At 37.7% G+C, this 26,088-nt stretch overlaps 2 protein-coding genes across 4 annotated transcripts; both read left to right on the top strand.

Moving 5' to 3' along the window:
- Positions 1-4,110: 4,110 nt before the first annotated feature.
- Positions 4,111-22,360, top strand: frmd4bb (FERM domain containing 4Bb). 3 transcript variants are annotated; one of them, XM_087781281.1, is made up of 24 exons: positions 4,111-4,310; positions 9,106-9,171; positions 10,256-10,350; positions 10,442-10,534; positions 10,626-10,710; positions 10,949-11,005; positions 11,071-11,093; positions 12,353-12,436; positions 12,508-12,573; positions 12,804-12,861; positions 12,927-13,013; positions 14,653-14,729; positions 14,820-14,958; positions 15,032-15,173; positions 15,263-15,396; positions 15,502-15,618; positions 16,164-16,392; positions 16,460-16,513; positions 16,582-16,729; positions 16,854-17,021; positions 18,384-19,156; positions 20,169-20,289; positions 20,447-20,548; positions 21,577-21,664. In XM_087781281.1, the coding sequence occupies exons 2-23, from the start codon at positions 9,106-9,108 to the stop codon at positions 20,544-20,546; spliced, it is 2,916 nt and encodes a 971-aa protein (XP_087637407.1). In that variant the 5' UTR covers positions 4,111-4,310; the 3' UTR covers positions 20,547-20,548; positions 21,577-21,664. The 3 variants fall into 3 exon arrangements, with proteins under 3 accessions (XP_087637407.1, XP_087637408.1, XP_087637409.1); XM_087781282.1 differs by lacking the exon at positions 20,447-20,548 and having other exon boundaries at positions 21,577-22,360; XM_087781283.1 differs by lacking the exon at positions 16,854-17,021.
- Positions 22,361-23,548: 1,188 nt separating this feature from the next.
- Positions 23,549-26,065, top strand: lmod3 (leiomodin 3 (fetal)). Its single transcript, XM_087781406.1, has 3 exons — positions 23,549-23,898; positions 23,965-25,476; positions 25,872-26,065. The coding sequence occupies exons 1-3, from the start codon at positions 23,611-23,613 to the stop codon at positions 25,917-25,919; spliced, it is 1,848 nt and encodes a 615-aa protein (XP_087637532.1). The 5' UTR covers positions 23,549-23,610; the 3' UTR covers positions 25,920-26,065.
- The last annotated feature ends 23 nt before the right edge of the window (positions 26,066-26,088 follow it).

Genomic DNA, 26,088 nt, shown 5'->3' with positions numbered 1-26,088 from the left:
AGCAAATGACGATGAACGGGATACTTTTTTATAGTCTCACGTGTTCAAATAATCATTTTAAGTTCTATAAACGTGTATGAAATTAATATAAACTAGCTAATATTCATTTTGAAACGTCAAATCCCCGTAGATTCGTGATAAGCAATAATCGGCACTACATTGGATTAGAAATATTAAAATAAAAAAACAAGTCATAAAACTTAATAAGGGCCTATTTTTTCGTTTCACTTTGAACACTATTTATACTATGAACTTATTTGACTTGCAACATGGTTATAAAAAGTCACAAGTCAAATTATATAAAAACTAAATATATCATTAAAGTCTTCAGTCCAACTTATGTACAATTGCAAAGACGTTTTCTTTTAATAATTGACATTGTTTCCTGTGTTGAATCGGATTCTCTGTGTAATGGTTTAACTCGCAACCCCCGTGAAAATGAGATGCCTGCACCTGCTCTAGATATTTGACTGAATTTTGCAAAGCAAAACATCCCAAATAAACCCAACACAGTTCATCCTTACATAGGCAATGGCTTTCAAATGGCACATAATACTTCCATCAGTGATAAATGAATAAGTAAGTTACACACCTGGAGGTTGTGTCGACCCTCATCTCCCCTTCAGAGTCGCGGAAAGACAGAGTGACCCTGTACGTTGGCGGCTGCAGCTCGTCTGCCTCGCTCACCGGCGCTGCTCATCTACACTAATGCCACTTCGACGTATCGACCACAAGGTGGCGGTATGTCGCATCCCTACGAAACACAGGAAGCAGATGGGATCACTGTCTGTCACTACATGTAAACTGTCGTTCAATATTTGCATTCGACTCTCCTGGTAGAACAGGTTTGAGATATTAGTTAGCCAATGTAAATATTATTCAAATACACTTCGGTGGAAAAGCATTCTTGGAAAAGGAAATGTGAAAAGTTTAAGATAATATCAGACTTACAGAACTTGTAGAATTTATGGAGTGGAGCGAAACGATGAGTCTATTCTATGGTAATCTTTGTATCCTTTGTCTTTGTTAGTTTTCTTTGATCCATGTTCTTTATCTTTAGCTTTAGACTTAGATTGTTTCACCTTGTACTTTCCTTTTATTTAACTTTGTTAGTTTTCTTTGATTTGTGTTCTTTATCTTTAGACTTAGATTGTTTCATCTTGTACATTCTTTTTATTTAACTTTGTTATTTCTTTGATCCATGTTCTTTATCTTTATCTTTAGACTTAGATTGTTTCACCTTGTACTTTCCTTTTATTTAACTTTGTTAGTTTTCTTTGATCTATGTTCTTTATCTTTAGACTTAGATTGTTTCATCTTGTACTTTTTTTAAACTTTGTTATTTGTTTGATCTATGTTCTTTATTTTTAGACTTAGATTGAGTAATCTTGCACTTTCTTTTTATAGAAACTTTGTTCTTGTTTTTTATGAATCTATCGTCTGTTTTGCTGTGTGCTATCTATCTATCTATCTATCTATCTATCTATCTATCTATCTATCTATCTATCTATCTATCTATCTATCTATCTATCTATCTATCTATCTATCTATCTATCTATCACTCTCTCTCTCCTTCTTGTTAAGACATGAAAACAAACTGTTGCAATAGTCCAGGCGCGAACTTACTTTCAGATCTATTCATGTTCAGGCTCCTCCTTACATCACTGATCTGATCCAGCCTTACACCCCAGCTCGGGCTCTGAGGTCTGTGGATCAGAATCTACTGATGGTTCCTCGCACACGGCTCAGGACCAGAGGAGATAAATCCTTCCAGGCTGTTGCCCCCAATCTTCCTCAATCAATCAATCAATCAACACTCAATTGGAACGATCAATAAAGTTTTATCTTACCTTACCTTACCTCTCTCTTTGTGCTTGATGGAGTCTACGGACTCCTTCAAGAAACATCTTAAGACATCTTTATTTGTTCAGGCTTTTCCTTGATTTTCTGGAAGTCCTGTGTTGTTCAGTTTTATCTTGATCTTTAAAGTATATATTTTAGTGAGTATTGTTTTGATTGTTTAAGCGCTTTGTGACCCTGGTCTGGAAAAGTGCTATATAAATACAGATTACTTACTTACTTACTCTCCCTCTCTCTCTCTCTCTCTCTCTCTCTCTCTCTCTCTCTCTCTCTCTCTCTCTCTCTCTCTCTACAGTCTACTCTAGTTTGTATACAGGCTTGCTGAGATCAATAAATGTGCATTTTTAACTTTTATACTTCACTCACATAAAATTGTACAGTTTTCATTCAAACTATTTTCAACTGTAATTAAATATATATATATATATATTCAGCTGTTGTTTATATATACAGTACATTATGTCAGAATTAACCATGACATATACTATTAAATGTTTTGCTAATTTAATTTGAAATTAGCAAATTTGAGGTCCGTTGTATTCTGTAGGTTCATTTGCATAAAGCATATGTCAATCAACAATGAATAGCTCAGAAGGGGACATGACGTAGCCACATTCACTGTCAGTTGGAATTAATTAAATTAAATTATGCAAGGATTGATGGGAGTAGACGTCAACAGTGTCTTTTCAAAGTGGTCTTATAACTTAATTAAATTAATTTCTGTAATTGACATGAACATGAGAGTGTTGGTATGAGTTGAATGAGATAAATAATAAACCATAAACACTTGTTTAAAGCTTCTTTGTAGTTGATCGGTGACAAAAGAACTAATGAGGGTGACGAGAGAAATGAGGGAATCCTCTTTTGTTTACGACAGCACTTTCCTGTAAGGAGAAGACTTACTGCATGGACAGATGGTTTTGGGGGATTTTAATGAGATACTTATTCATGTCTGATGTCAGAGATCCAAAAGCAGGAGGGGGTGGAGGGAGGAGACCCCAGTCGGCTGCTGGCATATTAAGTGCAATCAGCAATGGCTGTGTACTAAACGAATTAGGTAACATGCAAATAATCCCAATATTGAGCTCTGAGACCGTATTAGTGGTTGTTTTTGTCCGTTCAGAATTGATCCGGCGTCCGAGAGGACTAATGAATATTTGAAAAGCAGTGTCTTAAGTAGAATATCACATGTGAAACGCACACCAGTGATCTGGTTGCAGAGTAGTGTGAGTTTGTTCCACGTTAAAGGTGTGAGGTGAACTAACGTCATTGCCGTCAACCACTAGTGAGATAATAATTGTTTAAATTAATATGCGTTATATTATCTTGATCCTAAATCAAAAATAAGTTACACTTAAATGCTGTGACTATTACAAAGACACTCTTTCTCAAATTGACATCGCAATTGACTCAAACCCTTGTAGGAGCCAAGTTCCAAGCAGGCATGTAACAATTAAATATGTTTAAATCAGTGTATATTTTGGAAAGTTAAATATGTTCCATTACACAAATTATTAGAATAGATACAGAAACGGTTATAAAAAAAATCGAACTATAGTGTAAAATAAATGTTACACTAGCCTAGCTTGGCAAAACTGCATTTCTTCATTTTTAAATAATTAATGATAGCAAAATGAAGAGATTTGTATGGCAGGAAAAAAACATTCAATATATATTCAATATTTTTTAATTAATAATGATTCAAGTGCATCTTGACCGTTAATGATGAATCAGATCTGTGTGGCAATAACATATCATCACAAAATGAGATTTTTTTTTCTGCCATAAAAGGCGTTATATAAACAACAGCTTAATTTGTAAAAGACAAATTTTTTATTGACAATTTCAAAGGTGCAAACTCTGAGCACAGACACAAACTGGAACCTGTTGTTGTTGTAGTCTTTCTACGGTTCCTAACAACGTTTCTTGTCATATGTGCGTCAGTTGTTTAAAAAAAAAAAAAAAAAAATGACAGACAGTGGTAACCTTGTGTGGGCGTTCAAAATTTGACCTCGGCATCTAGATCGGTTGCCATGGCAACCACTAAAAGACGTTTTTTTTTAAAAAAAAGGGTAAGGTTGTAAAATAAGGAACACGTTCTTGTAAGCACGCGCACGAACGGATTTAAAAATTGACAACAGGGGATATAATGTGTTTTTGTGACACATACACGCGCAGACACACACACACGCGCCGGCCGGCAGCTGCTGGATGACAGGGAGGAGGAGCAGGGGGAGGGAGGGAGGAGATGCGAGGCTTGTTCACATAATAGCCGGCGGCTGAAGGCGTGGTGACTGTGGTCGGTACCAGGCGAGTGCGAGCTCTACGCCAGCCCCGGAGGATGAGCACGATCGGCTGCTTCACGGAGGCTACTGTCCCCGTGAGTGAGGGCTGAAGGACGCGCGCGTCAGAGCTTTTTTCTGGGGTCCCTGGATCCACCGACGCTGAAGGTAAGTCGACGTTCTAGGAAATGACTGGTGGTGGGCACCGATGGGGAGACAAAAGTGGACCAGGACGTGGATTAGAAACATCTTGAATGAACGTGTTCTAGCATCAATATGTTCCTCTAGGTTCTCCCTACACACACGTGTGTGTGTGTGTGTGTGGCTGCGACCAGATGGAAACACCCTGGTACTGTAAAGCAGCTCATTCATTGTTCTCTCTCTCAGTGGCCCGGAGGAGGGCGAGTCTCATTAACGCTCTCAATTATCTCTGATTGTGGAAGATAAAGCCAATCACAGGTGATGTCGTCCTTTAAAACCAGAGGAAATATTCTGCTTCTCTCATGTGTGGAAACAGCCTGTTCAGCAGTGTGAGCTGCTGGATGAATCATCATTTACAACCAATGGTCTTGGTAACACACACCACTTATTATGTTAGCATCATTGTCCAGTGATTCATTTGTAGATTAACAACATGGCAACGTGTATGATCTAAATACGAGCAGTGTGTTGTGTTACCCACCTCACAGCAAATGTTTTTTTTTGTGTGTATTTAAAATATCCTAGAAAATAGTCATTTATATAACTTAATTTTAGTTATGAATTAAATTAGGCAGAAAAAAATCACCAAGTCCTCCAAACAATTAAAAAATAAACATGATTATTTCACCAGAAAGCTACAATTCTAAATATGCTTGCTGACTTTTAAGACAAGAGTCATAAAAACAGGTACAGAAAACAAGGATGAGCCAAGACACACTTGGCAATGATGTCATAATTTGCGTTGTGTATTTTAGGAGACGGTAAACAGGAATTCTCGCTGTGTCTTGCGTTCAACATGAACCTCTTGGTCCTACTTCCTATTTGCAGAAGAGGATGTCCTGTGTCATCGATCAACAGTCTTCACATTGGACCATAAAACTGTTAAGAAGATAATGGGGATCCACTTATGGATGAAAGAAGTTGAATTTACCACCACGCAGCGAAGTGATTACAAATACTGTGATAAAAAAAAGTGTTTGTGATCTTAAAACACCAGCAAAAATATGTGCCATAGTGCAAATATATTTCTGAAACAAATTTGTCTGATGTTGCAAGTTAGGATTGACCCTAAACTGAACTGTAATTTACATTTCATGATGGAATTTTTGCTCACTTTGATTTGACTCTTGCAAAAATGGTTTGATTGTCAGACACTTGTGTTAGGAGGGGATTCCAAACATCTGTAACTTAATCAGATTAAGACGAAATAACTTCTTGTTAAACTCTTAATAAGCTCTACGCCAACGATTTTGGCTTTAAGTGCAAACTTTAATTTGGTTTTAATCACTTTCTCTCTACTAGTGGGTGGAGATTTAATGGTTATCAGTTTAAATCTCAGACGTCATCGGTGCATTGTAAAACCAGAGCCTCTTTGTTAAAACGCTCAATGTGTTTCAGGATCGTTCTAAACAACCAGTTGTGGTTGCCCTTGATCGATAAGCACTTCAGACTGTTCATTGCTGTAGAACCATTAGATGGTGAATAATTACAGTTGTCTTATTCAAATAGTGACATTCTGCATCAGCTTGTTGACATTTAGCCTGAGATTTTTGTTATACAGAGAACCTAAACTAAACCTGTCACTACTGTTTAATAAAGTAACATTAACCCTTGTGTTATCTCTGGGTCAAGGTGACCCGGAGGCCCGAAAACAAATTAGTTTGAGGTATCCCTGACTTCGAGAAGTACATTCGAAGTAGTGAAAGTATGTTGAAGTCTTCCTCTCCAAGATGCAGTAAGTCCCTCATCATGACCATGTTTTGAAGTTACTTTACTTTATAAAGTTCTCCCCCGTCTGAAATCTCGGCAAACAGGAGGTTACGAGAGCGGAGCCCATTATGACGTGATGTTGGAAGTTGTGATCAGCTGTAATCTCACTTTGTTTATACAACGTGTATCTTGAAGATGGAGACTTCTGGGATAATAATCTGATAATTTGTGTTAACGAATCTCACCTTGACCAATCACAGCAGAGAGGGTGTGGATATGGCAAACAAGATTTCATCTCCAGAAAAATGAAGCATTTTCTATTGTAAATATTTTAATGAAAAGAGAGTTTAGTACAAACAGACAGCTATTGATGAGTACAATAGAGGTCCAAGATACATTTAAGACACACTTAAATCAACACTTTAGTTGCCTTTTAATACATACAAATGTGCCTACAAATTAGTTATTTCTTATACCTAAGCTTCTCACTTTATGAAAAGTGTGTTTCAGTGAATGCTTTAAAAAAGGGCAAGTGTGTTTGTGGTTATTAAAAGCTGAAGGCCCGTTTCTGTCAAACTTTAGTGATCACAAACTGTGATTAAAAAAACAAAAACTCATCTTTAAGGTAAGCTTAAAAGAAACTGCCTTTGGATTGCATACATTTTCAGAGAAAGAAATGCTGGCGGTCATGTTACAGCTAAATGGAAAAACAAACATAAACAAAACCATCATGTTTGGCTTGGCCTACATAACAAAACACACATGAACATTCCTTTAGAAACATTGATAAAGAAGTATGTCTGTGGTTGAGGAATCTTAAACTTCCCAAGAGAGTCCTTACCTGTCAGAAAGTGTCCTTTCCATGCTTTATGAACATTATGACATCATGGTGACATCATTCAGGTGAATCATCCGCCTGTTTAAGTCTGGTCATGCTCAAGCCGACTTCAATATTCCTTGTGTATTCCCGTTTTATTATATCGACCTTTGTTATACCAAGATCATATACTCGAAAATATTCAGATACCTTAAAATCACTGACATCAACTATAATTTATTATTGTTACGATATTCTGGTTTACCAGTAAATATCTATAGATATATTTTAAACATCATCATCAATTTTTAAATCATCTATGAAAGTGTGCAAATCATAAGTAAATCTTGAAGAATATATACAGTACTTCAAAAAGGCGTTTTTGGAGGGTGAAATAGTGAGCGTGCACGACTTGTGTGGCTGTCTTCATCAATAATTCATGAAAGTGGGAAACTGAGATAAGACGAGCGGCAGTCTGGACATGACATTTAACCAGCGTGATGTATTAAACACTGCCAGTTTACATGGCGGAACAACTGTTGTCCTAAAACCTGAATACATATCATTCTGATCCATAATAGCAAATGATAAACGAATATCACATGTTCTGATGTGATTAAGATCTTTATCTCTAAATCAATTTGTCACAAGTTATTTTTACTTCATTTCGATTTAGTACAATATTTTGATTCTCAGCTAAATTCCTGGCTGTAATATTCATAATTTGGGCTGCATCTGGATAAATATGTTCAGCAACAAAATATACTGCATGTAATAAAATATACGTTCATCAACTTTAGAACATGTTGTTCCTCTCCTGGCGATTATATGTGACAGCAAACCACATATAACCAGTCTTAATTAAAAAAGAGTTTAAATACATCTAAAATTATTTTTTAATTTAAGTTGTAGTGTAAAAGGGCCACAGCATTACTCATACGTGACCCCTATATGAGGCAGTGTCACGAATGAGAGCAGCACAAAGCTAAGATAGGTCATACAACTTTTGATCTTCATTCACCCACCCTGATAATTTCATTGACGGGACGGAAATGATCTTCAGCTTAATGTGTTGGTGCAAGCCTCCGCCTCAAAACCCTAATGCTGGTGGAGCCCATGTCTCAACAGGTAATGGTTGGTTCGGCAACAAAAGTTGGCATCAAACTATTGAGCATGTTGTGTAATGTAATCTAATTTAACTCTAATTTCTACTTCACTTCATGGCTCCAAATCTAAGAAAACATTTAAATATACTGTGCTCACATATATTCTGTTGAATCTAGCCACACTCGTGTTTCTTAACCCAAGTTTATTAGCAGAAAATTTGGGTTAATTTAGAGCAATGTAGGCGCATATATCTTGCACCATCTAGTGGCCGTTTGCAGTTATCTCACTATAACGTCATTCCACTCCGAGCAGAAGCAATAATTCTGCACTAATTGGATTCGTGAATGTGCTTTTCATCTCCCTGATGGAAGTGGATTAATTATTAATATCGTTGAGGGTCACTTTGAGGTTTTTTAAAAAGAATGTGATGGTGCAGCAATACTATCGAATTGTCAATTGTTAAGGGCAGGCTTGTCGACGCATCTAAAAATAATGGAACAAAAATTGATCTTAATTTCTCTCTTGAATTATGTTTCACATAAATACAAATAAGTAATAATAAGCAAATGACTTGAAGCTTCTGATGAATGTATGAAACAATGAAACAAGAATGTGATATGGGCAAGGGTGTATGAAAACATGCGCAGGGACAAGTGTTAGGAACTGAACTACTGCCTTACTTTGTGTTGGAAGTCGTGATCAGCCTCATTCTGTCACACTTCGGCAGCTTGTGAATTAATCAAGTGTGACTTTGGGTATGGATCGTAGAAAAGCCGAAACATTCAGGTGTCCTATTTTCAGACATCTAATTCTGGCGCATTTGATAAAAGTGAGGCATAATAATAGAATTGTTATTTCCTCAGTTGGACTTGCATGTGCCTCTATATGGAAGAGTGAAATGCTAATTCTATGATCAAACACTCAAAGTTGAGGGGCCATCAAATCTACAGTACTGATATCTTTAATCTTTTCTGTTGTCACCATGGTAACATATCCTAAAATCAATGTCACAATTCACTTGAAAACGAATTCTCAAGGTCATTTCTTTACTCTTTTAAGAATCCCTTATGAATAACCATTTTCTTTTTTTTTACCTGAGATAAATATGCTTTCTTTCTTTCTATGCAGATGACGGAGGGACGACTTTGTCAGGTTCAACTCCTGGATGAGAGAAAGCTGGAGCTGCTGGTTCAGGTATGTATTACACTTGATTTACGAGATTCCATGAACTGCATGTGAAGGTGTTTGTTGTGTGAAGAGAGAGTTAGTTGATACATTTAATGCATGAATAAATGTTATATGTGATTCTTTCTGTTAGACAACATCTTTCTGTACCTATAGTAAGTAAGTAAGTAAGTAAGTAATTTATATTTGTAGAGCGCTTTTCCAGACCAGGGTCACAAAGCGCTTAAACAATCAAAACAATACCCAATACAATATATAATTAAAAACATTAAGACACATAAGACAAACACAGGAGTCTCAGAGAATCAAGGAAAAGCCTGCACAAATAAAAATGTCTTCAGATGTTTCTTGAAGGAGTCAGTAGTCTCTCTACAGCTTGCCTCTTTATACTTTCCAAAATAAATAAATGTACTTGTTGTTTTCAAACTTATTTTGATAACTCGGACTTCTTAAAACAAATGATGCTGTAAAGCATGAAACAGACGCATATATTTGAACAGAACTTCCTGTCACAAACATTTCTCAAATAATAGAAATACATGCTATTAAATATGTATGTTTATTAAACTAAATATCTAATGTTAATAATAATAACAATAATATCTTGTAATAGTTTTCATTTAACGTGAGTAAAGATTCATTATTTGTCTCCCGAAGTGCTAAAACCCCAGCATTACCTTAGCTAACTAAACTTAAACTGGCCATAGCTAATTTCTTTAGCTAGCTTAAGCTAAATAAAGACAAATTACACTCTTGCTGTAACTAAACAGTGTACCTACAAAACCAGACCTAATAATCAACAATAATCATTATGACGTAGATCTACAATAGTTTATACATTTGGAAAGTCGTTTCAAGATAGATTTCATAATATAAATACAGTAAATCAGGTGAATAATTGATAACATCCAAAAGACCAATCATTTCTTCAAGTAATTGTCAAAATGAAAACAAGAATTTAAATATAAGTGTACAGTTTGCGCATCGTAGGAAATCAGAAACAAATATTACAGCTATGTCCATATTTTATATGTATGTATTTGTGTTCTATTTCAATGTAGACACGAATAAAGTACAAATCCTGTTTTTACAGCCCAAGCTTCTGTCTTACGAGTTGCTGGACTTGGTGTCGTCACATTTCAACCTCAAAGAGAAAGAATTCTTCGGCCTTGCATTTTTTGACGACAAGTAAGGAATGCCTTTTTTTTTTTTTAAATTAGTCTGTAGAAGAAGTTTTAATTCATACATTTGTTTGAAAATGCACTTGTTTTATGTCCAGTGGTCGACGTAAATGGCTTCAGATGGACCGCAGAGTCCTGGACCATGATTTTTCCAAGAAGACCAGCTCTATTGCTCTTAACTTCTTGGTCAGGTAATCGGCAAACTGACAAAAATTATTTTCACTCTAGGTTTTTTGGGGATCTTTGATCATGAACAGATGCTTTTGTTTTTGTGCTTCACAGGTTTTACATAGAAAGCATAACACAGCTCAAGGACATCATTACGGTGGAGTTGTTTTTCCTGAATGCCAAATCAGCCGTGTATAATGTGAGTGCTTGTTTATTTGGAAGGATATGTCAGGAATATATCCGTCTGGTTTCATTCCTACACAACACCTGGATGATTCACTGTCTGCAGACGCCTTACTTCTTTTGCTCATAGACTTTAGCTGCAGGGAACAGTTTTTTCCCTCATCTGGGAAGAATATGAAATCCCTGTCTCAGCGTAGAGAGGATTTATTAAAAGTCCATTGTGAGGATCTCATACTCTCTTTTTTCTTTTCCAGGGGGTAATAGAAGTGGAAAGCGAGAATGTTTTCAAACTAGCAGCAAATGCTCTTCAGGTAGTAGACTTGTACATTCAGGTTTCAACTCTATTTTGCAAATAAAACATGTGTTTCCCCAACAGGAGGCCAAAGGGGACTACACAAGGTGAGACAAATCCATGTTCAAAGTTCAAACCGAGTTTCTGTGAGTCACTTGTTTCCGCAGCGAGAAGACAGCAATAATTAATAGCACTGTTATGTGAGGGAAACCATAATGTACTGAGAGGGTTGCACCAGCAGGCTAATGAATCCCAGAGTGCTGATAAACTGGTGGTGGGAGAACATTGGTGTTAAAGAGGGCTGCTTTGAAATATGGATTATATACATGACGTGTCGGTCTTAAGGAAGCAGTTTGAAGGTTGATGAAAAAAAGAAACGTACTACACTTTTTCCGACGAGAGTTGCTTGTTAAAATGATCTTGATACTCCAAAAAATGTTTGTTGTATATTTAAAAACATTTTTATAATCTTTTATATGTATAGTGTATGTTGATGTACCTGCATAACCACATGAGGCACAACATAATTAACTGTACATTTTTATCATTACCTGACTTTACTCTGATGACTAAATTAATAATTTTTCTAATTTGAAATAAAAAGGGATATTTAACAAGAATATTGTGATGGTAATATTTCTTCCTTCTTTTGATTGGCTTGATGGCCCCTTACCGCAACCATTTAAAGTAAAAAATGTGGTCCCTAAAGAAAGGTAGTTGCTGATCTGGAGCCTTACAGCGAACAATGTCATTTGATACTGGCATTCAACAGCATTACATCTTAATTCACCTGCCAGAGTTATCACAAGGACACCATCCATCTGTCACATCCCTCATGTCCTGCAGCAGCTCCTCTGGCTGCCGATCACTTATCACGGCCATTATAAAATACTTGTGCTCACGGACAAGGCCGGAAATGTAACTTGCTTTTGGCCACAGTGCCTCCTTATCTCTCTGTGTCACTATCTGGTCTTGGCCGGAGAGGTCGTTGCTGCAACCAGCTGTCTCGATCTATTCTCTATGACCTACTTCAATACTTCTTTAATTGTATTTTTACAACACATTTATAAAGCATTAAGAAAATGCTGAACAAAAACATTGAAATAAATTAAGGACATCAACAACACAGAATGACATGGATGATTAATCCTTCAAAGGATTTGTGGATCCAGGTGGTAATATGAAATAATGTGGCAAAAGTATCATTTTATTATCACAATATCAGACAACTTTGAGGAACACGCATTCAAAATGCCTCACTTTTGATTTAAATTCAATTTAAACTATCAAAATACAAAGTACATTTTGTCTATTTGAGACAATTATCTGTTTAATTAAACTGTGAGTACGTGATTTGTTCTTCCAGCGATGAAACCACCAGAGCTGACCTGAAGAAACTACCAACTCTACCAACCAAAGTTCTCAAGGAACACCCATCACTAGCATACTGGTGAGTATTTGTCGCGGTGTTAAATTCAGATGATCACTTTTTTGTGTACTTATGTGTGTTCTCCTCTGCAGTGAGGATCGTGTGATTGAATACTATAAACAAATGAAGGGCGTCTCCAGAGGACAAGCCATCGTGCAGTACGTACTTCAGCTCAGAAGTTGTGCCACGTTTTTGCTTCAGGAGGAAAATATTTTAAAAGTTTTCCATTTATTGATTTTTTTTTTCTTTAACTTAATCCTTTCCTCTCTGACATTCTTTGTCTGGAAGCCTCAGTTGAATCACACTGACTCACTGCATCAACCTCTGATCACTCTCAGACTTGCACATATCAATGCAGCTGGTGTTTCTAATAAAACTTCTGTTCCAGATACCTGACGTTGGTGGAAACTCTGCCCACGTATGGAGTGCATTATTATGAGGTCAAGGTAAGCCGTGATTCACGGGCCTCACGTGGATCCAGGGTTCGAGTTGATGACTTATTTGTGCGCAGGACAAGCAGGGGATCCCGTGGTGGCTCGGAATCAGCTATAAGGGCATCAGCCAGTACGACCTACAAGACAAATTAAAACCTCGAAAGGTAAATCATTTCAGTTTCATGTCATTTTTCACCCGATGCAAAGAAACTGATTAATGTGTTAAATAATGTTAATTCGAAACAATAATTACTGAATAATCACATCATATAATGCATGAAATTATTGGTTGCATCTGTGACGCTTAGCAACATGGGGTGTGGCAAGAATTAAAACATTAGTCACATATTTCTAGATTTTGCTTCATTTTGCTGAACCCAAATCTACATTCCTGATCACAGGGTGAAGGATATGAGTGAACGGCAGTGAGCCTGGGTTGCGACATGACAGCACAAGACATGAGTTGCAGCTGCTCAGCGTTTCTCTGTGATTCACCCAGATTTCATTTATGCATCAGTGTCCAACAAACAGCCAGTTGCAGCTGACAGGGCCAGACTTGAAGAGCTGGTGCAAGTGTGTGTGCGGAGAGACACATGTAGCAGAAAGATTATTTTAGTTATCTTGTTTTAGAAACACAAACATGTGAGCGTATTCTTCTTTAAGACCAACCTTCTAGTCATAGCTTACTTGCAAAAAGTCGAGAATTTTTGCAGTCCAAGCGCGTGAAGAGCAGGAGGTTTGCTCATGATGTCAGAAAGGGACGGATTTGGGCGTCATCAAGCGTGTCTGAGAATACCTGAGGAGACAAGTCAAGAGTCGACGGAACAGTGTCTCGATGGTTAGGTTGAGGAGGCTCTTCAGGATCAGGGGAATACATTTTTGACTGGTAAGCATTAACAAATGTATCGACTCATCAACTCAATATTATTTTATAAGACGTGCATAAAAATGGAATCCTTTTTTCTGCGCGCGTTTGTCCAGACGTCTAGTGAGTCATCGGCCTTAAAGGCTCATGCATGTGATGTAGTGACGAGCCAAGGAAAGTGTTTGCTGAGACGAGTTTCTGTCGTATTCTGGTTTAACACCTGCATTGTTGTTGACTCGGCATGCCAGACGGCGCACACGCTGTAATGACAGTTTGTGTACAGTCTGGCTTTTTATGGGTTTTCTTTAAACAACACGCTTCAAGACTCAGTTTCTCACATGTCATTTTTATGAACCTATGAAATATTATCATATTTGCCATCTTTTGCAGCCTCGGGGCGGCCATTTGACTGTCTTCATGCAGTCTCCATTAGGCTAGAGGACAATTATTATTTAGAATTTTTTTTTTTTGTACCAAGGCACAAATACACTTTTTGTATTTTTATATAATCCTTTTAGTATAATCCATGTAATTGATAGGGGTGTACGGAAATATTGATACATTGATAAAACGCTACTGTATCGATATTCAACAGCACTGTATAGATTTTTTAAAATCAAATATATACATTGTTAAATTAGTCTTGTGGTCTGTAAATTCGGCAAGGTAATGGTGAAGTACTTGGACAAATAGAACAAATAGATCTTATTATAATAATAGTAATAATAGTCCTAATAGTTCCTGCGTTGTGATTATTTCTAATACACACCCCCAGTTACAGAGTGGAAAGCTTAATAGTCCCGAATTAGCCAAAAATTAATGAAACATTTAACACTGTGTTGTGTAATTCCTCAAACTCCAACAATTAGTTTAGATCGTTGAAAATATGTTTAGTATTTTCTGTTATTTGGATTGATAGTAACGTTTAGATTCCACAGCTTTACCAGTGGAAGCAACTTGAAAACCTGTATTTCCGTGAGAAAAAGTTTGCTGTGGAAGTGAACGACCCACACAGGTGAGTGTTGTGCATCTAATTCAATGAAATATTAATGTCAAAGGAATGTCTTTTGTTCTTTTTGTGACGCGTCATTTCCCCGTGCACCAGGAGAGCTGTGACGAAGCGCACTTTTGGTCAGACCGGTCTCCTCATCCACACTTGGTACGCTAACCATTCTTTGATCAAAACCATATGGATCATGGCGATCAGTCAACATCAGTTCTACTTGGACCGAAAGCAAAGCAAGGTAGGTCTTGCTCTCACTTTAAATCCTAACCAGAATCATCGGTCTTGATTGTTGTTCTCTCTTTCTTTTGAAGACAAAGACTGCAGCAACGAGAAGTCTGGAGGACCTGGCTATTGATCTGACAGAGCATGGAGTCACCAAAATAAGCCGGCTTGGAGACACAATCGCAAAGAATAACTTGATAACTGCCAGTAACGGGAGTCTGGTATCAACAGGTTGGCGTGAACTTTTAAAAATATTTCTATAATATTCTCTTCCAATGATAGAAGTGCGGAAGAAACTAAGAATCATTTTGGTTTTACAGGTTCGGCAGATTCTGAAATGAGTGAAGAACAGAAGAAAGAGAAACTTGCAGAGTTGAGAAAAAAGGAGCAGGCGATTCAAGATATTTTGGCGAAGAAAACTAAAGAATTGAAGAAGATTTGCCTGAGAGAGGCGGTAAGAAATGCCTCTACCTTTCTTTTGAACTTCCCTGCGGTTCATCGATGTAACTCTGAGGTGGTGTTTGCGGCGTTTCTTCATACTTGGGTCTCGTTTTTGCAGGAGCTGACTGGGAAGCTTCCGAAGGAGTATCCCCTGTCGTCAGGTGAAAGACCACCACAGATCAGAAGACGAGTGGGAACCGCCTTCAAGCTGGATGACCTTTTCCCTTATAACGAGGTTTGATTATTTTTCCACCAATTCTACCATTGGAATTTGAATTCACTATCCAATATATATATTATATATAAGGGGGTTGTGCAGGAAACAATCTGTTTAGAAACCAAACATCTAAACATCTAACAACTACTTTGAAAGCTGCTGGAGTCGACTGTATCCTCTCGTCCTCAGTAGTCACCGTGATTCCATTGTTTTTTTGGCTGCAGAGAACATAATGATTGCTGCCATCTAGCAGCCAGAAGTTTAATTGAATCACAAAAATGAACAAACACTGTGAATATTTGCATTTTAATTGTAAATTTTATTTTTATTTTTTACTAAACACACATTTAATTGAAATATGAACCCAATCTTTATATATTTATATTAAATATTGATACACTATCATGTAAACATATCAGTTTTCTCACAACCCTAATAAAAATATATATGAATATATAAATGTGTTGCTATCCAGTCGTACACAAATGAATACATACAAATGATATTGAAACTGTTCCATGTATTTAAATTTGAAGTTGTATTCTGGCTTCTTTTTTGCGAAGGACCCTTTTCTAAGAAACCTGGAAAGCAGGTTTGCACTGCAACAGAAGATCGTTGAAGCAGCAAAGAAGCTGGCCAATGAGGCAGAACTGTGCAAGACTGTGAAGAAGAAGAGGAGGAGGAACTGCCTGGATGCCATGCAGAAGCTGCAGCAGATAGAAGATGAAATGAACCAGTACAGGATCAAGAAGGGCAAAAAGCCGACGCAGAGAGCCTCAGTCATCATCGCAGGTACTTGCACAAAATCTAGGTTTTTTTCTTGAGTTACATTTAAAGCTTAAAAGTATTTTTCTTTCAGATGAACTAAATCGCTCAGACGGCAGCTCCATGTCTAGTCTCCCTCTGGATGATGGTGAGTCAGCACTTATTCTTAAAGTGCCTAAATATAATGTTTCATTATGTTTTTTTGTTATGGTTCAGATGATTCCGATTGTGCCAGTCAGAGGCCGCGCTCTCGCTCCGTCCAAGGTTCTCCTCAGCTCAGTCCGATGAGGTCACTGGGGGGTGACTACGATTCGGAAAGATCTACAGCACCCCTGGAAAACCGCCAGCATAGAAACCACTGCAGGTCAGTCTGACAAACCAGCTCCCAGACTTTTTGCTCCCCATGATTATTTTCTGTTTCACCATTGATTTGCCCTCATTTTCTTTCTTTTAATTTAATTTCTTCTTTTGAACCCTCACCATTTTAGAATAGCTTTTGAAGGCCAGATGGTTCCACACTACTACCACAGTCCAAGATCGGTGTCCTGCACTCGAAGTAGTACTTATAGAACTGTTGCCCGACCACCAAGAGACCCACAGAGCATGTCCTCCTCTCCGATTATGACCAGAAATGCCTACAGCAGCATCCAGCTCAGGTGTGATTCTGCCCTGCAGCTTCCATAACTTTTATTTAACATAGAGACTTTCTTCAGGGTTTGAGTGATATCATGTGACTTAAAGAAACAATGTATTAGTCAGAAGATGTAAAACGTTTTAAATATGAGAAACTATACATTATTAATACAGAACAATGTATAATGAACAAAATACAGATCTGTGGTGGGAGATTTCCTGAACAAAATGATGAAATGTAAAAGTAAATCACTATTTTAATAAGAAACTAGTCTTCTTTCACAATAAAGTGTAGTTCCCATATTTATGAATATATTTAAAAAAAAAGAAATTCATGTAATATTATTTTTTTATGATATTTATTTCATATTGGAAACATATTATCATGTGTATAATTTTATTTTTTCAGTTGTTTTATTCATGCATAAGACAACAAGACTAAAAAAAACAATGAATTAGTCAAAACATATAAAAAAAGGAGGTAGAAAATAAGGATAAGGATTTGTTTTTATTATTATACAGTTTAATTCCCCTATGTATGTTTTTAATAATAACTAATCAAAAACGACATATGCATGAAATGTATTCATTTTATCGGAAATAATAAATTAGATCACAGTGTATGTGTATACTTTCTTTTATAAATGTATATACATTTAAAAAAAAATCTTGATAGATTTAGGATTTATAATAACAATGAAGGTGAAAAATATTTCATTAATCATTTTAACATGATACATTTTACACATCTAAGAGTTAAATTAAATCCACAAAATGTGTCAGTCAATTAAATCATGATATTTATGAGAAATTATATGTTTTCTTTTTTATCATACAGTGTAATTCTCCTATTGATTTACTTCTTAATCACAAATATAACATCATTAATGTTTTATATGTATCAATTTCATTGGAAATAACAATTTAGATCACAGTTAACAATATGTATATATATTTTTCATTTGTTTTTTGTTTTACCTTTATATTTAAATAAAAGAAATATCTATAAATAAATTAAAAAAAATTGAACAGTGACAGAATTTGGAATTTAATAGTTTCAATAATGATTTTTAGCATATTGCAATTTTAGTAACTACATATTTATGAGGTAAAGTACTACTTGTGAATAGTGTAATTAATGACAAGATTATGAATAGAAATATATATATATAGTGTGGCTGTAAATGGAGAATTCTGTAATTCCACTTCTAGTAATGTGATTTCTAAAATCTATATTAAATTTAAATCATACTGAAAACCCTTTGAAGACATTTTTATCTAGTCATAAAAAGAAAAATACATTTTAGATGCATACGACACGTGTGCAAAATCATGTATTTTATTTTTCATTGGTGGATTGAAATGTATCTTTTCACCTACTCCAGGTCTGACGGTTCGCCTCATGGATTCAGGCATCGTAGTGGAAGTTTAGAGTCACAATCCCGCTTGAGAAAAGAAATCGACTCAGAGAAGCCGGTGTTCATCTTGTCGCCCGCCCACCGCAGCAACAGCACCGAGTTGTTGGAGGATTGCTCCTCTTACACCAGTCAGTCCAGCCTGGAGTACATCGGAGCGTCCGCCTCCCAGTACAGTACACTGGACTCCCAAACTACAGCCATGCATCGCCTCCACAGGAAGGTGGAGGTGTATGGCAACACCGGAAGCATGCCCAACCTGGTCCCACACCATTCTGGTTGCAGTTACACCGGTGAGACCTCAGCACCCAGTGCCTACTACGTCTCTGGATATCCAGACATGGAGCCGTACACAAATGGTGCCTACATGTACGACAGTGATGTTGAAGGTCACTACAATGTCAACCCGTCCTATCAAGTCAACGGCTACCATGGACACGAGAGGTTCCGGCACTACAGCAGTGACCACACCGACGGCGGGTTTTCACAGAATCCGTACGCGACTGTGAGACCCCCGAGGACCCGGGAAGGCCCTAAAAATGAGCTCCTGGTTAAGAACATGCAGAAGGTGCTGGTGGCAGAGCACCTGAGAGGCTGGTACCATCGAAACAAGGGTCCCAAGGACGGAAGGAAGGGGATCATGGCGGCGTATGACTTTGACAACGGCTCACAGCTCAGTTTGGGATACCAGACCATGCCGGCTGCTTTCAGCCACTCCAGCAGAACAGCCTCCTTCTCTTCAGGTGAGTCTAGAGCCCCGTTTTACTCTTGAAGATTCTAATTAATTATTTTAATCTTTTTATTTCACTTAATCACCTTGTTTTAATTGTGTTTTATTTTATTTTTTTCTGTGTCTTTATCTTTTAATTGTGTTTTTATACTTTCCGTTTGAGTGTTATGTAAGGTGACATTGAGTGCCAAGAAATGCACCTCGAAACAAAATTAATTATTAGTATTAATTCATTACATAATAGTTTAATACGATCATGTCTGATTATCATTACCTCATCCTGCTCAGAGGACACAATATTTTGTATTAGTATGTTTTTCATTAAATGTAGCTTCCTGCAAGCAGTTTAATTAATTTTGTTACTTTATTATTATTTATGTGTAGGTTTGTCTCTCATGCTGTTATACTGGTCCTCACTAACTCACTTAATTTCAAAATTAAAACAAATGTACTCCAACCTTCTTTAATTCATTTTCAGCACGATTTGAGAAATTCAGGGTTTTTAAGAGCATGAATAAATAATCTTGTTTGAATCTTGTAATCATACTTTTATTTAATTTTATTTGCATTTAAACCAATAATAATCAAACAATTATAACTGTAAACAAATCATTTTCACCTGTATTTAATCAATTTTAAACTATAATCAAACCATTGTAACCATTGCAACTGCAAGCAAACTATTTTTTAACTTTAATTGAACAATTTTCATCCATTATCAAACACCTTTAAATGTAATTCAACAATTTGAATCTTTAATCAAACATTTAAATAATGTTACTTATATACATGTTATTATATTATTTATAATCCATGTTAGTAATGTTCCGCTAATTTACCTTTTGATAGTTTTGTGTACTTGTAACTTTCCTTATGTATATTTAAAATGGGATTTCAATTCTTATTTAAACCTTTGTGACATATTTTGACTTCTTCCAGAGCTTTTCTAATAAGAGCCTCGTGTGGAAACAGCACGAGTGGTTAATATTCCCTGAAATAAAGCAATATTGTTCTTGTGTTGGCAGTGTCGTCTGTAGAGAGCACAGGTAACTGGCATAACCAGCTTGCGGTCGGTCTGACAGAGTATGAATCACCTGACGCACCTCAGTACTCACAGTCTCCATATCACTCCAGTCCCACACACAAGTGAGTTCTTCAGTCTGGAATCTCTCTTTCTCTTTCTCTCTCTCAAGTAAAATCAACAAGCCTAAACTCCTTGAGGTGTGCCACATCGCTGCATGCACGACTACTACTTCCTTGCAAGCTTTTCTTTCTCCACTTGAAACAAAGTTCATGTGTGCAGATGCTCTCCAGAAAAGAATGTATTGAGGTCTGACACAATGCCTAGAAAATCAGAATCAGCTGATGCTGAAGAAGCAGCTGACAACCATTCTAGCACTTAAGGGTGAGAGCTGGCAGCTGTGTGTCGCTTCACTTTCCACTTCTCACCTTCATCTGTCTGGCGACTTCTTCTTTGATTTAAGTTTGCTCATTCGGCATCTGTTTGATCACAGCGTTTTTGTTCCACATTGAAAATAAATGAACACAGATTTGTTTTGATTATTATTTGTATTATTTTGTAATGTTCTTTTGGTCTTGACTGTGCATATGTGTTTGTCTTCTTTTAAACTTTTGTTATACATATATAAAATGGGAAAAAAAATATTTTCAGGATGAACTTAATATTCCCACAAGAGGCAAATATTTTGTAATAAAATAAAAAATCAACATTAGTTTTATTTGTAGTACCTATTGCAGCGACTTGGAGAAACGCTTTGTTTTAGGAAAATGTGGTCTTCGTTCAGGCAAAACACTACAACTTTAATTAATCCACAAAACCCCTAGTGTTGCTTTGAATGTACCAATATTATTTGCTTGTTTTTTAATATTAGTCATTAGTAATCCTTTATCATTTGGATATGGATGCTTAAACAATATAAGATCAAACTTATTTTCAAAGGAATCTTGAGAAATCTAAGTGGCTCATGGTTGTAATGACACGTCACAGAATTTTGTTTCAGCATAATAAATAAGTAAAAAAACAGTATTTAAGGAAAGTACAGAGACTATTCATTCCTTGTCAGGGGACATGTATCTGACATCCCTTATGCAGCATCATGTTTTTCCACAAATCATTTTAATCTGTGTCCTTCAGAGCTCCTAAACTTGAAGTATTGAGCAGCGACCTTTAAATGGAAACGCCTCTGATCCTCAGTTAACCACAACAAAGAGACTCATGGAAAATCAAAAGAGACTTCTTTCAATGAAGTTTATTTTACCCATTTTTATTCTGTCTTCATCATAGTTTGACGTTCTTATTTGTGCCAAAGTCATCATTTCTGCATGGTCATCACTCATACATTTGAATGTGTTTCATGTTTTTATCATTTTTAATATTCAATCCCTGGCATTGATCTTTGACTTCCTGTTTAGATACCACCTAAGAGGAGGCTACAGAAGTATCCGCTTAAGGGGACCAAACCAAAATTCGGCACAACAAAAGCCATCGTGAGCAGCACAGTTAAGGGGTTTGACTTGCAAAAGAGGGGTGACACGTTCACACTGGCCTCACCTCTGTGACAGTGCTTACTCTCTTCTATGACTTTCCCACGTGCCTTCCAGGAGAGGAATCCTTCCGGCTAGAGAGAAAGAAGCAACACGGCCACACGGACTTCACCATTAGTTTTGTTAAGATTTCAAACTAGGCATATTGTTGTATCTTGTTTTAACAGCCACGCATCGCTGCCTAGCAACACACCTGACACACAATCCACATCAGCAAAATGATGTGAACTTGATGTAAACTGTGTTTCGTGAGACTTCACACTTATATTGAACTAAATATTGATCTTGGCGGTTTAGATTTTCTTCATAGGAAAAAGCTGTTAATTCAAATTCGATTTGATAAACAATAAAATGTCATCCAGGTGTTTGTTCATTAGAATAAGACTTTTGCCTAATTTAAACATTGCATATGTTACGCTGACCTTGTTTATAGACTCCTATTTTGTCATTGTAGTTGATGTAATGTGTTTTAAAATGCATGTTGGATCATAATATCATTTCTTTCAATACCAAAATAAGAGCACTGCCAGAGAAATGATCATTGTTTTTGCTCACATGTGTACAGGATGTTCTGTAGTTACCTGTCTGTCATTAGATGTTGTCATCTTCCAACCTGGAGGAATGATGTGAATAAACACGTGTGACATCATCAGTTGTTTTTCTACATCTCACGCATAAAAAGACAAAATAATAGCTTTATATTAATCCGAGTTACATAAGCTGGCAAGTACTTGGCATACAACTGCCTAGTTATTTATCATCATAAAACAGTTATTAAATCAATAAATAACATTTGTCAGCTGAAATTTAGTAATTCAAAGTCTAGTTTGTTGTTCTTTTGGTAGTTCTTGGTTAAATGGCAAAAATGGGTTGGTTTAAGTGTGTCTTAAATAGATCTTGAACCTCTATTGTACTCAGTATGTATCTGTTTGTACAAAACTCTCTTTAAATTGAAATATTTACATTAGAAAATGTGCTTAAGCCCCTCCCACTGAAAATGCTTAATTTATCTGGAGATTAAATCTTGTTTACCATAACCCCACCCACTTTGCTGTGATTGGTCCATCATCAGGGATTGTTATTGCACGTTTTTACTCTCGGAAATCTCCACCTCCAAGGGACTTGTGTTATTAACAAATCTGGGCTGCGCTCTCATAACCTTTCGTTCGCTGGGATTTCAGGCGGAGGAGAACATTTGGAACATGTGAGTGAGTCAGGAGAGCTTGTTTTGACATCAGTTGCCCTTTAAACAGGGTCACACAGCAGGATCTTCTGGGTCTACAAGCGGCCAAAAAGGGGTTTCTCTTTTGGGTTTTTGAGAATTCCAGTCATCCAGAAAAGACTAAGCTGTGTGAGACTTTATAAGGTCTACTAGGCCACTGGGAGGAGACCCTAGGGCAGACCCAGGACAGAGAGGTAATGATGTCTCAATGTCTAAAGAGGTCGCCATGCCCTGACCTTGGAAACTAACCGGAGGGTGATCTCAGCGTTTAAATTCCCAGAAAGCGAAACCTGTCAAAGTATCTGACAGCTCATATGTTTGTTGTTGTGTAGCACAAGAGCCACTGGGACTCAACACTCTTCGCCCCCCTACAGGCCTGTTAAACCACTGCAGCTGCTGCCGTCCATCATTCACTTCTTGCCTGAAGCAACTGTCATCCCAGAGGATGCCGGTCTATAAGCCAGCTGGGGGAAGCTGCTGAAAAAAGAACGCTAGCATGTTTGTCCGGCGCATGTGCCTTAAATATCTTCCGTGCAATTCACAGGGGTTAATTTTAGAACTCGTCATGAGGAGGGGGTCGGAGCAGGAGTCAAAAGCCATTCACTACTGCGACGTCTGTCAGATAGGCAGCTCCTCTCCGTTTCTCTTCCAGTCTATATCTTTTGGGTTGAAGATCCAACATGTCAAACGAAAGGCAGACCGACGAGATCAATGAGGAAGACATGGACGAGGACGAGCTCCTCGCCATGCTCTCACCTGATGAGATAAAGGAGCTTCAGAGCGAGATGGACATAATGATTGTCCCGGATGATCGCGTTCCAGTCGGCCAGAGACAAAAGGACCAGACGGAGAAGCCTCCGACTGGCTCCTTCGATCACAGATCTCTTGTTGATTACCTGTACTGGGAGAAAGAGTCCAAGAGAATGCTGGAGGAGGAGCGAGTACCAGCAACTCTGCTGCCGAGCGAGGTAAGGTATCTTGAAACGCTTAGTCTAGTCATGTATGACTGACTCGTTTTTTTTTAATTATACAAGAAAACCTTGAGGGAGGAAGCGGACAAGAAAGAAAAGGACGAGTATGAAGTGGTTGAAGTCATAGAGGAGGTAATTGAAGAAGACGTTGTTGATGGAACTGAAGGGGAAGAGATTATTGAGGAAATTATTGAGGAAATTATTGAGGAGGTTGAGGAAGTTGATGAATCAAACCAGGAAGTGGCTGCTACAGAAGCTGAGAACACAATTTTAAACGTAAACACACAAGACGAACCTAAACGCTCAGACCATGAACTGCAAAATGATCCACCGTCATCAGAAACAAAAGAAAGTGTAAATCCAAAACCCACTGAGACACAAGAAGAGCCAACCAAAGAAATAGAACCCGCAATGATTCCAGAGGAGCCAAAGTGTGAAGACCAGCTCCCGAAAAAAGAAGAGAGGACTATTAACAAGCTCAATATTCCAAAGCTAGCATTCAACAACATCAAGATGACATCGCGGCCTTCAGGTAACGAGACGAACTTGGAGTCAACACTCGACAAAATTCGCAACAATAACCCTTCAATCACTGAGGTCAACCTCAACAACATCGAGAACATTCCCAAAGAGATGCTCCTGGAGTACGTCAACGCCCTGAAGAAGAACAAGCACGTGAAGACCTTCAGCATCGCGAACACAGGCGTGGACGAGAACACCGCCTTCTGCCTGGCCAACATGTTGAGGGAGAACCGCAGCATAACCACATTGAACATCGAATCCAACTTTGTCACCGGGAAAGGGATCGTGGCGATCATACGCTGCCTGCAGTTCAACGAGACCCTCACTGAGCTGCGCTTTCACAACCAGAGGCACATGCTAGGCCACCACGCCGAGATGGAGATATCGCGCCTGATCAAGGCTAACAACACTCTGCTGAAAATGGGTTATCACTTCGAGCAGGCTGGTCCCAGGATGGTGGTGACCAACATCCTGACCAGGAATCTAGACCGGCAGAGACAACTGAGGAAGGAGGAGCAGAAGCAGCAGCAGCAGAAGGAGCACAGGGAGATGATGCAGATGTATGAGAACAGTTTAAATCTCCCTCCTGGCCTGCTGGAGATGTTGGGGTACATCCCTCCTCTGGAAGTCCTGCAGGAACACGGTCTTGTCCCACCATCATTAGAAGCTGACCCTGTAACATGCAAAGAAACAAAACAACCCGAGTCAAAGAAACAGGTCAAACACAACGCCATTCCCAAACAAAACAATCCAGAACCGACAAACTCAATCAAGAACGTCCAGCTCAAGAAGACGCCGAAGAAACGCGACCCTTTCCTGGACATTGACCCCAGAGATAACCGGAGAGAGAAGGTCAGTTTCGGGCCGAGGAAAAATACCAGGCGGCAGGAGTCAGTCAGTGAACAGTCAGAAGATGAAAAAGCAAACTTGAGCGAAGTGCTTAAGACTTTGAAACCAGTTCCTCGCAGACGATTACCTCCCAAAGTTGACGTCACCCCCCGCGATGAGCTCCTCAACGAAATCAAGAAGAGCAATATTGCATACCTTAAAACAGTGAGTACTCTCAAGTTCCAGAAACAACAGTCTTGCCATGACAAATGTGTTGCTGCAATGATGTGAATAACTAGACACAGAAAGTTCATAGGTTGTCCTTTTAAACAGACAATTTCTTCCTTAAAATTGTGCTTTTGATATATTTGATATGCTTTTCATCTTTATAGATAGATTCTTGTTTTTGGAATTTATAGGTCCCATTCCAAAATGAGATCGATAATACAAGTCCTGCTTCAATCTTTTTGGTTATGGAATCTGAATACAAAACTTACTAAAATCAAAAGGAATTGGAGTCTGGGATAATGCTCGGAAGAGCAGGAAAATCTCAAAAGGGAAAAGTGTCAATCGCTTGTTTCTTAGTCTGAAGACTAATCATCTTCTTCTTCCATTTACAGGTGCCGCTCCCAAAGGAGCTGGAATCAAGTGAAACAAGTCTTCTCTGAGGCGGTACCTTCAGCCCTCAAAAGGAACTTTAACTACATTTAACCCTTCATGGCTACAAATGAATATCAAAGTTTGTTTTTTGTTTTCCTGTAGTTATTCCACAGATGTGACTGATGCTTTGAAATAAAAATCATAATTGAAATACCGCAATATTTTTCATTTTCTAGA

The sequence above is a fragment of the Callionymus lyra genome, chromosome 19 (genome assembly GCF_982586985.1).
Source record: "Callionymus lyra chromosome 19, fCalLyr1.hap1.1, whole genome shotgun sequence".
In the NCBI taxonomy this organism is placed as follows: Eukaryota; Metazoa; Chordata; class Actinopteri; order Syngnathiformes; family Callionymidae; genus Callionymus; species Callionymus lyra.
The sequence above is the reverse complement of the archived record's forward strand: the minus strand, read 5'-3'. Positions and strand labels throughout refer to the sequence as shown.